General features: G+C 46.5%; 1 protein-coding gene across 2 annotated transcripts in view; it reads right to left on the bottom strand.

Annotated features, from left to right (window-relative positions):
• Positions 1–46: 46 nt before the first annotated feature.
• The window catches only part of LOC110538125 (F-box/LRR-repeat protein 19), a 28,028-nt gene continuing 15,282 nt past the window's right edge, over positions 47–12,792 (bottom strand). The window contains exons 5-11 of one of the 2 annotated variants that reach the window (XM_021624730.2): positions 11,772–11,954; positions 11,111–11,143; positions 9,570–10,780; positions 9,171–9,334; positions 8,888–9,049; positions 3,899–4,120; positions 47–3,571 (exon numbers count right to left, since the gene is read on the bottom strand). In XM_021624730.2, the coding sequence (XP_021480405.1) occupies positions 3,414–3,571; positions 3,899–4,120; positions 8,888–9,049; positions 9,171–9,334; positions 9,570–10,780; positions 11,111–11,143; positions 11,772–11,954 (2,133 nt within the window). In that variant the 3' untranslated portion in view covers positions 47–3,413. The remainder of the gene's footprint in view (positions 3,572–3,898; positions 4,121–8,887; positions 9,050–9,170; positions 9,335–9,569; positions 10,781–11,110; positions 11,144–11,771; positions 11,955–12,792) is intronic. The other variant, XM_021624731.2, reaches the window with a different exon arrangement.

Below are 12,792 nucleotides of genomic sequence, written 5' to 3'. Positions count from 1 at the left end.
AATTACTTAATGTAAAATCTGAGAAATCAGCAGAGGCCACACAGTGTAAAAAACACCCCACTGTCTTTATTTAGTTAGTCATTTTACAGTAGTCACTCAAAAGTAGCTGCCTTGAGTTTCTTTTTGTCTCTTTTCACATTGTTCTACTTTTCTTTCTCATTTTGATCAACACAATGGAAGAAACAATGAACAAATAAACAAGAGCAAAATAAATGGATAAAATGCCCCTTATCAAAGAAAGCAGGAATTTTGGCAAGAGGTGATGATGACAATGTTGACCCAGTGCGTCTCTGGTGCAATACAATTTGGTAGAGACAAGACTGTACAATCTAGGGGTCAAATCTGAGTCAACTTGGCTAGGCTGGGAGTGAAAAAGATGACAGATTTGAGTCTGGAATAATTTCCTTATCGGACAACCGGATCAATTCCCATGAACCGCTACCCATTTATTTTCTCTCTGAAAGTGGTTGTCAGTTTAACTTTTGATATGCTTTCGCATGCTAGATTGTGCGCTGATGAACATACTGGATGACGAGGAGTAGTAACAACCCCACATTACTGATGGAAGTAAACATTTTTGGAAAACTGACCCATTCAGTCTATGAAAAGTTAAATATTGATTTGGATGAGTGTGTATGGCACAAGGCAATTTTCCACCATATATTGGACATTTGCTTTGCTGTAAGCCTCAGCCCACCACAATTACAGTTGCTACTTGGTAAGCTCAGCTCTGTAAGCAGCATAGCTTAGTGGCAAACAACAATGACTCATCTATGATCTAAAGTAGGACTCAACCTGAGCTAACATTGAAACACGCTGGACTACCCAGCTAAATGGTAACTAGCATGGACAGCTAATTAGTTCTACTTTTGAATCAAGTTCTTTTTTCAAGGTTCATGATTTGGCTGTGTTTTAATTTGACCTGTTTTAATAGATACAATTTCAGGGTAATAAAGCACACTATAGCTCAGTGTTCCCTCCTAAATTGTCTTCTGATCAATCAGTTAGTGCAATCCTGGTACCAATGCTTTGTACGCAAGTCAATAAATTCACACAGGAACACTGGAAGCGATTTAGAATACACTGGGTAAAGATGAAATCGCTGTCCAAGCTGGGCATGTGACCTTTCAAACCAACCTTTTAGGGAAAGGGAGATACCTAATAAATTGTACAACTGAATGCATTGGGACAACTACCATTTGTCTAGTGGCTCTAGAGTTACTTGGCAGGCCTCTAGCCCTACATGTTATACCCAAAGGAAGCTGATTTGAGTTCTAATAATGGTATTGGGAATTGAAAAGATGAGGATGGAATCACACAGTCAAACAGAATAGTTGAAAGGATACAGAAACACGTGATTTAGATGAGAATTACAGATTGAGGTTTAAGACCGTCCACCAACCCACCTAGAGTTGGTTGGGTTTAGTTCCAGATAGCACACAGCAGCAAGATCCACTGTGGCACTGAAGCACAAATACAGATCAACATGGCTCAGGAAGTGGACAACTGCTATTGAAGGAGGAGACAGACAAGGGAAACACTTCAACCTGGCATGGTTGAGTCCAGCATTGCATGACAAAGTGATGTCCAGTCCAATACTGAATGAACTGGCCCGTTGAGTCCAATAGCTACTCTCTGAACTGGTCCAATGCAGTCCCATTCAGCTGAATGACGTTTACTCATGTCAAATACTGCTCATGTTAATTCAATACAGCTCAACCAAATAAAATACAGCTTGGGCTCTGGTCTGAACAACCTGTACATGCTGGTTTCAACCGATAACATCCATTATTAATAATGATAGGGTGAGCAGGAAAAAGAACAACTGACTGTTGATGTTGGACTCTGAACTGGATTGAGAGTTGATTGGTTAAAAAAGTTGAGCCTGAATAAAATACTGCAATGGATTTGTGATTAGAGTCCAAAACCAGCATGCCCAGGGGTACCCTAATGGAGAAACAATTTGGGGAATTGCTACAACTGATTCAATCAAACCCTCATCCTACAAGACCTTTAAGATAATGACACTGCGTGGCAGGTTGGATGGGCTGGGATGTTCCTGGCTTTGGAAGATAAAGCAGCATGTGGACACTTAAATGAAAACCCAATTCTGGGAAAATCTTCAAAGTCCCTCACATCTGAGGCAGAAGTCCAACCAGGGTCAGCCTTAGTTTTAAACCCCCCTGCCACGTGGCGCAGCGAGCGCAGTGCAACGGATGGTCTCTGTTATCGACACAGTTTTCCCAAGTCATACTCAAAACGTGTCAGTCATTCACTGGAAGTTCGTGCGGTCGTGATCTAGACTGAACCAGTCTGCACATATACAAGATAATGTTACATCAGCCAGGCATTGTGAAGCAGTGAAGAAAGGGGCCGTGGCAAATTCCAGGTCTGGTATGAAACAGTACGGTAAGCATGGTTCATTGCAGTCGGACACAGCAAGGTCCAGCTCTCTGCATAATGTACGCACACAGCACAGACGGTGGGCAGCACAAGCTGCAAAAGGGCCATGGCAGCAGAGAGACAGAGTGTGATGGGAAGGGCTGTCCAGTGTACAGAGTAGGACAATCAGATTGACAAGGATGGACAGACCCCATAAGAATGGCACGTTGGGCAGGAAAAGAGAGGAAAATAAGGGGTTGTGGTCGGGGCTAGGAGTTATGGGCTCTAGTGGCTCTCCGGCCATTGAACAGGATATGTAGGGCCTTGAATGTCCTTAACCCCCAGAAAGATTGAGGGCAGCAGAGAGCTTAGCGGTGAAGGAGACGTACACACGGGTCATGTTTCCGTCTCTTTCTCGCGCCAACTGTCACATTAACACCGTTTACATCTCTCACACATACTTACAAAGACACACACACACACTAACAGCCCAGCATCCGTCTGGACATTAAACGGCTTCCGATGGGGCGCAGCCTCTGGCATTGGGTACATTCTTCGTAGTCTGACGCCACGAAAGAGGAAATTGATTAGTTCGTCAGGAGTTTTTGATTATGGAGTGCAAATGATGCTAGTTCAAGATGGTGGCGCAGTGCAGTGCCTTTACACGTCAGCTGGATAATGGTTGGTGTGAGGGTAGAAGGAGAGAGGGAAGGGGCGGATTGGGTAATTTACAGTAAACTACATTTATATACACACACCCATTGTACAGATATTGAATATGTACATGCTAAAACATTTTCAATGATGTCCGTTCACAAACAAGTCGATCCAGAGAAATGTAGGCAAAGGTCTATGGTTCTCTCATTCTCTAATCCCACTTTTCTCTTTCGTGGCTCCCACTCCATGTCCTTTTCCCTCAGTGGCTGGCTCACTGCCCACATCGCAGGGTCCCTCTCGTTCTCTTATCTCTCTGTAGTGTGGTGGGGGTTGATGTGTGTGTGAGTGTGTGTGGGTGGAGGCGTCGCAGGCCCTTAGCTGTTCTTGAGCAGCACCCTATCATCAGGGCAAGGGAAGGAGAGGAGCTGACAGGCATCAGGGGTGAGCAAGGTGCAGGAGCGCAAGTCAGCGCTCTGCAGGGAGGCACAGCGGCGCAACAGGGGCAGGCACTGCTCAGTCACCTTCACACAGCCTGCGGACAGGAGAAAACAACAGGAGGTTAACTACCAACGGTCTACCTACATAACCACAATCACTGCAACACTTCAATCAGTAAACGTGGTTTGAATATTTCAACCAGGAGCCAGGTTGATATCGTTGGGAAATAAAACAACAAGTATCTCTGTATGTTGCTACTTGAGCATGATTAAACATCTGAGGGAAGAAAAGGTCAGTATCTGGAGCAGATCCCTGGTCATCAGTAGTCTGAACCTGCAATAGTCAAATATACGAACAAACAAAAAACAGGGTACCTACCGTGGTGTATTTGGGGCTAGTGAGTCTACCGTGTAGTCTTTACCTGCCAGGTTGAGGTGGGTGAGGCTATCTTTCAGTGGAGACATGGGGGTGGTCAGTGTGTGGATGGTCTGGTCCGTGATGTTGCCACACTGACTCAGGTCCAGCTTGGTCAAGTGGGGCAGGTAGCGCACCAACAGGCGGGACGTGACATCTGTCAAGTCCAGCCCGGCCAATCGCAGCTCTGTTACGTTCTGGAACCGCCCCCCTCTGCTCTCGCCATGAGCTTTTCAACCAAGAACAAAGCAAAACATGTTACAGGACATTTAGGATTCACAGTCTGTGTGTTTATCAATGTGATGCACTATGACAGGTATTCCCAAATTGGGGTTGGCCAAATAAAAATGTGATTCACATACAAAAAATGAGCTGTTATCAAGAGGCAAAATATTGACACGTTTTTTTGAGAGACAAGCTTACATTTTTTACTAAACCATTTTCACTTGTCTGACCGCTTGCATGATGAGTTTCTCACACGACTGGCCTATCTGGGTGACGTTTTTCCCGCCTGAATGATCTGAAGCTAAGATTACAGGTACTCTCCGCAACTACATTCAATGTGCTATGATTAAGAAGTTGGAGCTCTTCTCGGTCTGCATTAACAAGGACAGCGCACAGGTCTTTCCATCATTGTATGATTTGTGTGCAAATTAAGTCAAGCTTACGGAAAATGTCAAATGTGATATAGCGAAGCACCTGAGTGAGCTGGGTGCGCAATTACATTCCCCAAACAGATGACAAACTGGATTCGTTATCCCTTTCATGCCCTGCCTCCAGTCCACTTACCAATATCTGAACTAGAGAGCCTCACCGAAATTGCAACAAGCGGTTCTGTGAATTGCAGAGTATCCTGCCTTGGCAAATCGCGCTGTTAAGACACTGATGCCCTTTGCAACCACTTACCTATGTGAGAGTGGATTCTCGGCCCTCACTAGCATGAAAACTAAATACAGGCAGACTGTGTGGAAAATTATTTAAGGCTGAGACTCTCCAATACAACCCAACATTGCAGAGTTATGTGCATCCTTTCAAGCACACCCCTCTCATTAACCTGTGGTGAGTTATGCACAATTTTTGATGAACACATATGGTTTTATATGTAAGATGGTTAAATAAAGAGCAAAATTATTGGTTATTATTATTTGTGCCCTGGTCCTATAAGAGCTCTTTGTCACTTACCACGAGCTGGTTTGTGGCAAAAACTCACACTCATTCTTATGTTTAATAAATGTATTGTGTAGTGTGTGTGGCAGGCTTACAATGATGGCAACAAAAAAAAAAAAAAAAACATTTGAGAGTGCGCTGACCCTGGTGCTGGAGGGGTACGCAACTGGAGGTTGAATGTTTGAAAGAGTACGGGACTATAAAAAGTGTGGGAACTACTGCACTATGAAAAGGGAGTGGTTCTTCACTTGCAACAATATTCACTGAAAACAAGCATGACAGTACAGTGAAATTAAACAGTACATTTTATAGACGATTGGATAGACGATGTCACAAATGCCAATGAACACAGCACGGCATCTTCCCTTCCATAGTGTAGTGCAGGTTACTACTTCTTCTATGAGGTTTAACAGCGGTTGGCATCCAATTTGTTGCATTACCGCCACCTACTAGATTGGAGTACAACTCCCTTATACTTTACTTGAAAAAGAAAAATGTACTAAATAAATACCCTACCATCTAACACTATACTCACAAACTACTTATTTTCCACCATAATTTGCAAATAAATTCATTAAAAATCCTACAATGTGATTTTCTGGATATTTTTTTTTCTCATTTTGTCTGTCATAGTTGAAGTGTACCTATGATGAAAATTACAGGCCTCTCATCTTTTTAAGTGGGAGAACTTGCACAATTGGTGGCTGACTAAATACTTTTTTGCCCCAATGTATATCCTAACTTCACTTTGTCAGGCAAAGACTCAACTTCAAAACTCAAAAGAACAGCCAATCGCTATTTCCCCACTCTGTCCACCTGGTCTTTGTCGCATCAAATGACAAGCATCACATGCCCTCAGCTGGTCAATGTTTACAGTTGAAGTCAGAAGTTTACATACACCTTAGCCAAATACATTTTAAATCAGTTTTTCACTATTCCTGACATTTAATCTAGTAAAAATGTCCTGTCTTAGGTCAGCACTTTATTTGAAGAATGTGAAATGTCAGAATAATAGTAGAGGGAATTATTTATTTCAGCTTTCATCACATTCCCATTGGGTCAGAAGTTTACATGCACTCAATTAGTATTTGGTAGCATTGCCTTTAAAATGGTTTAACTTGGGTCACACGTTTCGGGTAGCCTTCCACAAGCTTCCCACAATAAGTTGGGTGAATTTTGGCCCATTCCTCCTGACAAAGCTGGTTTAACTGAGTCAGGTTTGTAAGGCCTCCTTGCTCGCCCACAACTTTTCAGTTCTGCCCACACATTTTCTATTGGCTTGAGGTCAGGGCTTTGTAATGGCCACTCCAATACCTTGACTTTGTTGTCCTGAAGACATTTTGCCAACTTTGGAAGTATGCTTGGGGTCATTGTCTATTTGGAAGACCCATTTGCGACCAAGCTTTAACTTCCTGGCTGATGTCTTGAGATGTTGCTTCAATATATCCACATTATTTTCCTGCCTCATGATGCCATCTATTTTGTGAAGTGCACCAGTCCCTCCTGCAGCAAAGCACCCCCACAACATGATGCTGCCACCCCCATGCTTCATGGTTGGGATGGTGTTCTTCGGCTTGCAAGCCTCCCCGTTTTTCCTCGATGGTCATTATGGCTAAACAGTTCTATTTTTGTTTCATCAGACCAGAGGACATTTCTCAAAAAGTACAATCTTTGTCCCCATGTGCAGTTGCAAACCATAGTCTGGCTTTTTTATGGCGGTTTTGGAGCAGTGGCTTCTTCCTTGCTGAGCGGCCTTTCAGGTTATATAGATATAAGACTCGTTTTACAGTGGATATAGATACTTTTGTAGCAGTTTCCTCCAGCATCTTCACAAGGTCCTTTGCTGTTGTTCTGAGATTGATTTGCACTTTTCGCACCAAAGTACGTTCATCTCTAGGAGACAGAATGAGTCTCCTTCCTGAGCGGTAAGACGGCTGCATGGTCCCATGGTGTTTATAGTTGCGTACTATTGTTTGTACAGATGAACGTGGTACCTTCAGGCATTTGCAAATTGCTCCCAAGGATGAACCAGACTTGTGGAGGTCTACAATTTTTTTCTGTCTTGGCTGATTTCTTTTGATTTTCCCATGATGTCAGGCAAAGAGGCACTGAGTTTGAAGGTAGGCTTTGAAATACATCCACAGGTACACCTCCAATTGACTCAAATGATGCCAATTAGCCTATCAGAAGCTTCTAAAGCCATGACATCCTTTTCTGGAGTTTTCCAAGCTGTTTAAAAAAGGCACAGTCAACTTAGTGTTTGTGAAATAATCTTAACAATTGTTGGAAAAATTACTTGTGTCATGCACAAAGTAGATGTCCTAACCGCCTTGCCAAAACTCTAGTTTGTCAACAATACATTTGTGGAGTGGTTGAAAATCGAGTTAATGACTCCAACCTAAGTGTATGTGAACTTCTGATTTCAACTGTATATCTACTGCTACCCCAGTTATCACTCCTTCACGGGTGCCCTTTTCATGAGAACGAAACAATTCACTTTACTTGCCCCCATTCGTTTTTACTTTGAGCGAATTCTTCCTCTGCCCAACAGAAACAAACAATTATCACTAGACCACTTTACCCACAGAGTCCACATTACCCAACACTTTTTCCACCCACCATGAAACCACAAATGGATCAGCCAAAATTCAAGAGTCCCCCTTTTTTTTTCAATTTTACCCCGTTTTCTCCCCAATTTCGTGGTATCCAATTGTTTTAGTAGCTATCTTGTCTCATCGCTACAACTCCCGTAAGGGCTCGGGAGAGACGAAGGTTGAAAGTCATGCGTCCTCCGATACACAACCCAACCAAGCCGCACCGCTTCTTAACACAGCGCGCATCCAACCCGGAAGCCAGCCGCACCAATGTGTCGGAGGAAACACGTGCACCTGGCAACCTTGGTTAACGCGCACTGCACCCGGCCCGCCACAGGAGTCGCTGGTGCGCGATGAGACAAGGATATCCCTACCGGCCAACCCCTTCCTAACCCTGGCGACGCTAGGCCAATTGTGCGTCGCCGCCCTGGACCTCCCGGTCGCGGCCGGTTACGACAGAGCCTGGGTGCGAACCCAGAGTCTGATGGGCACAGCTTAACCACTGCTCCACCCGGGAGGCTAGAGTCCCCCTTTTCCATAAACTACATGCCTACTGTCAGACTCTTCTTTATCCTGATCCTTGGTGCATACCTCAGTTTTCGATAACTTTACCTCACCTACCACCTCCGATACTTCACCCTCATTCACTTCCATTTCTCCTCGTCTTCAGCTCCCTCTGCTTATACTTTCTACCATTCTTTGACAAACCATCTCCCTTTTTTCCACAATTTTTTTTATCCGACTCAAGCTCACCCTCTTATTCCCTCACTCTCTTAGACCTCTTCTCCCTCACTCTTCTCCCTCACGCCTCCTTATGATAATACTGCCGCTCCATCCCTGACACCAATCTTGTACTTGCTTTCTCAAGGGACTCCATTTCTCCTTCCAGAATTGTGCACGTCCCCAATAACGTGCCTATAACAATAAAGCTGGGCCTCCCGACATTCCAATACAATTCACACCAGTCCACTTCCTCGGAAATCTCCCACTACTAATGCCCTTGTCTGTATTCACCAGTAAACAAGTAGTTTGATTGGAGGAACTGGTAAAACGAAACGAATTAAACAAAATCCCAACAAACTGGATTTCAAAAAAATATTTGGGAAGCCAGGGCTTTGTTAACACAGACCAATTCTCTGCATTTGCAACTGTATTTCATTTGCACCTATATAGCATTCACCTCGTATTGCAGGTTATGGATGGCTAATAAATCATGTGAGTGACTTGTCACGAACCTGTCCGAGTGTCAGCAGCGGGCGCCAGGAGCTCCCTCAGGTGCGAGTCCTTCATGTCTTCTACCCTGCTGAGGTCGAGCAGACGCAGGCAGGGACAAGCAGCCTGACACAGGGCCGACACAGAGGACCAGGGACAGCCCGACACATTCAGCTCCAGTAGACCTGGAAGAGAAAGGGGCCAGGAGTTAGCGTAATCCCTAAGGCAGACTAGCAATACAGCAATGAGGTGATGACAGCCAAACTACAATAGGACATGATCAGGTGTTGAATGAACACAAGATACCTTGTAGACGGTTGATAAGCCACATGAGCTGCTTCTTCGAGATGTTGGTATAGCCCAGGTTAAGGGAGACTGGTTGCCTGCGGATTATACCACTCAGCATAGGAGGGGTGATAGAGCGCTGCCGGCTGAGGTCAATCTGAGTCCACAATCTCTTATCACAGCACCTGAGAGAGCAAGACAGAAAATAAAAGACTGGGATGAGAACAAGAGAAAGTCTGGTCTACTGTACGCCACAGAATTTGAGTCACTGCAGTCAATGAATATCCTTTCAGGGATGGTTTTCTATTGTTCTCAACATCAAAGAGGCATTTCTCAGTAGTCCAAACAAGTTTGTGTTGAACTACCCCCTCCCAGCCCAACTGGATGCTGACCACATCTGAACCGTTTGTCTAGACTTACCACCGGCTCCATGTCCGACAGACCCGCATGCAGACGCACAGCTCCCTCTGGCTGAGGTGCTGGAAGACGTGGAGCCAGACGTCGCGGGGCATCACGTGGGAGGAGCCGCTGTCCAGGGGCAGGCAGTGGGGCTCGGGGCAGGCGGGTGGTGGCCGCACCAAATGCCGCTCCATCTGAACAGGCCGGGGAGGCGAGGGCACAGCAGGGGGGCTGCGTTTCATCATCTGCGAACGTGGAGCCATCCGGGACGGCTGTGACCGGGGTGAGGCGGCGAGGGCTGACATGCCCCCTGAGGAGTTGCTGCCTCCCCCTCCCCCATTGGATGTGGAAGTGGCAGTAGAAGCAGAAGAGTTGCTACTGTTCCTCGACGTTGGTTGGGACCCTGTTTGCTTGTTGCTACGGATCTTGCTGCCCTTGTTGCCCTTGCCAGTTCCGTGTCGGTGGTTGGCCACTGAGCCTCCGCTGCTGTTGTTGGCGTTCTCCTTCTCCTGAGTCTCCCGGTCCCTCACCCCCGCCCGTGTCCGTCCATTGCGCGTCTCAGAGCCGTTGCTGCGCTTACCGGAGAATCCCTCTGAACCTGGCGAGGGACCGTGGCCGGAGGAAGGTGGAGGCTGGGTGGAGGAGAGAGGGGAGGGTGGAGGCAATGGGGTAGACTTCCGACTCCTCTCCCCACTCTCCTCGTCATTCCCGTCCGTCGTGAGCCCCTTGCGGCCCCGTGGAGGTCCCTCCCCTCTACGCCGAGGCTTGTCTCCCACAACCTGCTCCTCCACCGCCTCCTCCTCCTCCTTAACACTTCCCTCTCCCTCAGAGTCCTCACTGGCACTGAAGCCCAGCTCCGCCAGCCTCCTGTCCCTCTCCCTGTCCCGTTCCCGGTTGCGCTCCCTTGCACTGTTGCTATAAGTGACGAGTACGGGGGAGGACGGTTCAGAGCCGCGCCGGCCATCTGAACCGGAAGGCGAGTCAGAGTCGGACTCCGAGTCAGACTCAGAACTAGACGAGCTCGATGAGCTGGACTCGCGGACACGCTCAAGGAGCTGGCACATGCGCTTGAAGCGCTCCAATTTCTCACGGTGGTGCGAGCGCTGGTCCTGGCTGGCCGTAGAGGTGGGGGACTGCGTGGAGTTGGAACCCCCTCCGGAACCCTGGCCGCCTCCGGTGGAGGAGTTGGGCCCATTGGACTCTGCAGTCTCTGACACGTTAGGCTTCTGTTTCTGTTATGGGAGGGATAACGTTAGTGAAGAGAGTGACAGAGGAGCATGAACCCTAACCTTTACCATTGAGAAATATAACTTGAACTCGACTAAGAGCTGGATTCAGTCCATATCCCAGAAGATTCGCGTTATACCTCAATTGAAATTCAAGGGCAATGTTGGCGCATTCGCAAAGACTGCATTCAACGGTAAACACTGCAGATGTCGGCTCAATCGGGAATTACCTTTAAAAAAAAATGTACAGGGAACTTCAGCGATACAGATTGAATCCAGTTCGTAGTTACCATATGCTTTATGACAGAGCTTAACATTTTGTTCACATGAAATTACCTTTTTCAAGCGTTTTTCATGCGCCCCTTTCATCTGAGGTAAAAGGTCAGACAGAGAAGAGTTGGCAAGCTGCGTTCATACAATTGGTCACAACTTGTAGGCCTCTTAGCAACTATACACTGAGCATACAAAACATTAAGGACACCTGCACTTTCCATGACAGACTGACCAGATGAAAGCCATGATCCCTTTTTGATGTCACTTGTTAAATCCACTTCAAAAATCAGTGTAGATGAATGGGAGGAGACAGGTTAAAGAGGATTTTTAAGCCATGAGACAATTGAGACATGGATTGTGCATGTGTGCCAGTCAGAGGGTGAATGGGCAAGACAAAAGATTTAAGTGCCTTTGAACGGGGTATGGTACTAGGTGCCAGGCACACCAGTTTGTGTCAAGAATGTGTATCAAGAATGGTCCACCACCCAAAAGACACCCAGCCAACTTGACACAATTGTGGGAAGCATTGGGGTCAACATGTGCCAGCATCCCTGTGGAACGCTTTCTGCCCCTTTTAGAGTCCATGCCCGATGAATTGAGGCTGTTCTGAGGGCAAAAGGGGAGGGATGCAACACAGTATTAGGAGGGTGTTCCTAATGTTTGGTATACTCGGTGTGCATGCTAAATGTCTGCAAACTGCAACACTTCACCAAGATCGTCCTACCTTCTTTTTGGGGCCGCTGTCCTGGGGAAGCTCCTTCTCCTTCTTCCTCTTGTGACCGTCCTGCCGCCCCCCGTCATCTAAAGAGGGGGGTTTCTTTTTGGTGGGCGGAGGATCGTCGGTCAGCTTCCATCGGCCCACCTCCCCGTTGTCCATCCGCCTCTTCCCTGAGCCATCACCCCCATCCTGATGTGTGGAGAAAGGGGAAGAGGATTGAAGAATATGTACAGTACATTCGGAATGTATTCAGACCCCTTCCCCTTTGTTCCGTTAGTCTTATTCTAAAATGGATTAAATAATGGGAGAACCTTCCAGAAGGACAAACATCTCTGCGGCACTCCAACAATCGGGCCTTTATCGTACAGTGGCCAGACAGAAGCCACTCCTCAGTAAAATAAATTAACATGGACAGCCCCTTGGAGTTTGCCAAAAGACACCTAAAGGACTCTCAGACCATGAGAAAGAAAGATTCCCTGGTCTGATGAAACCAATATTGAACTCTTTGGCCTGAATGCCAAGCGTCACGTCTGGAGGAAACCTGGCACCTTCCCTACGGTGAAGCATGATGGCAGCATCATGCTGTGGGATGTTTTTCAGCAGCGGGGACTGGGAGACTAGTCAGGATAAAGGGAAAGATGAACAGAGAAAAGTAGAGATATCCTTGATGAAAACCTGCTCCAGAGCTCTCAGGACCTCAGACTGGGGCGAAGGTTCACCTTCCAACAGGACAACGACCCTCGGCGCACAGCCAAGACAACGCAGGAGTGGCTTCAGGACAAGTCTTTGAATGTACTTGAGGGGCCCAGCCAGAGCCCGGACTTGAAATCGATCTAACAGCTCCCTATCCAACTGACAGAGCTTGAGAGGATCTGCAGAGAAGAATGGGAGAAACTCCCCAAATACAGGTGTGCCAAGCTTGTCGGTGTTTCAACAAAGTACTGAGTAAAAGGTCTGAATACTTAGGTAAAAGCGATATTTCCGTTTATTTTATTCAAAGATTTCTAAAAACCTGATTTTGCTTTGT

This window comes from Oncorhynchus mykiss, chromosome 12 (assembly GCF_013265735.2).
Source record: "Oncorhynchus mykiss isolate Arlee chromosome 12, USDA_OmykA_1.1, whole genome shotgun sequence".
Lineage (NCBI taxonomy): Eukaryota > Metazoa > Chordata > Actinopteri > Salmoniformes > Salmonidae > Oncorhynchus > Oncorhynchus mykiss.
This window is presented reverse-complemented; position numbering and strand designations above follow the sequence as displayed.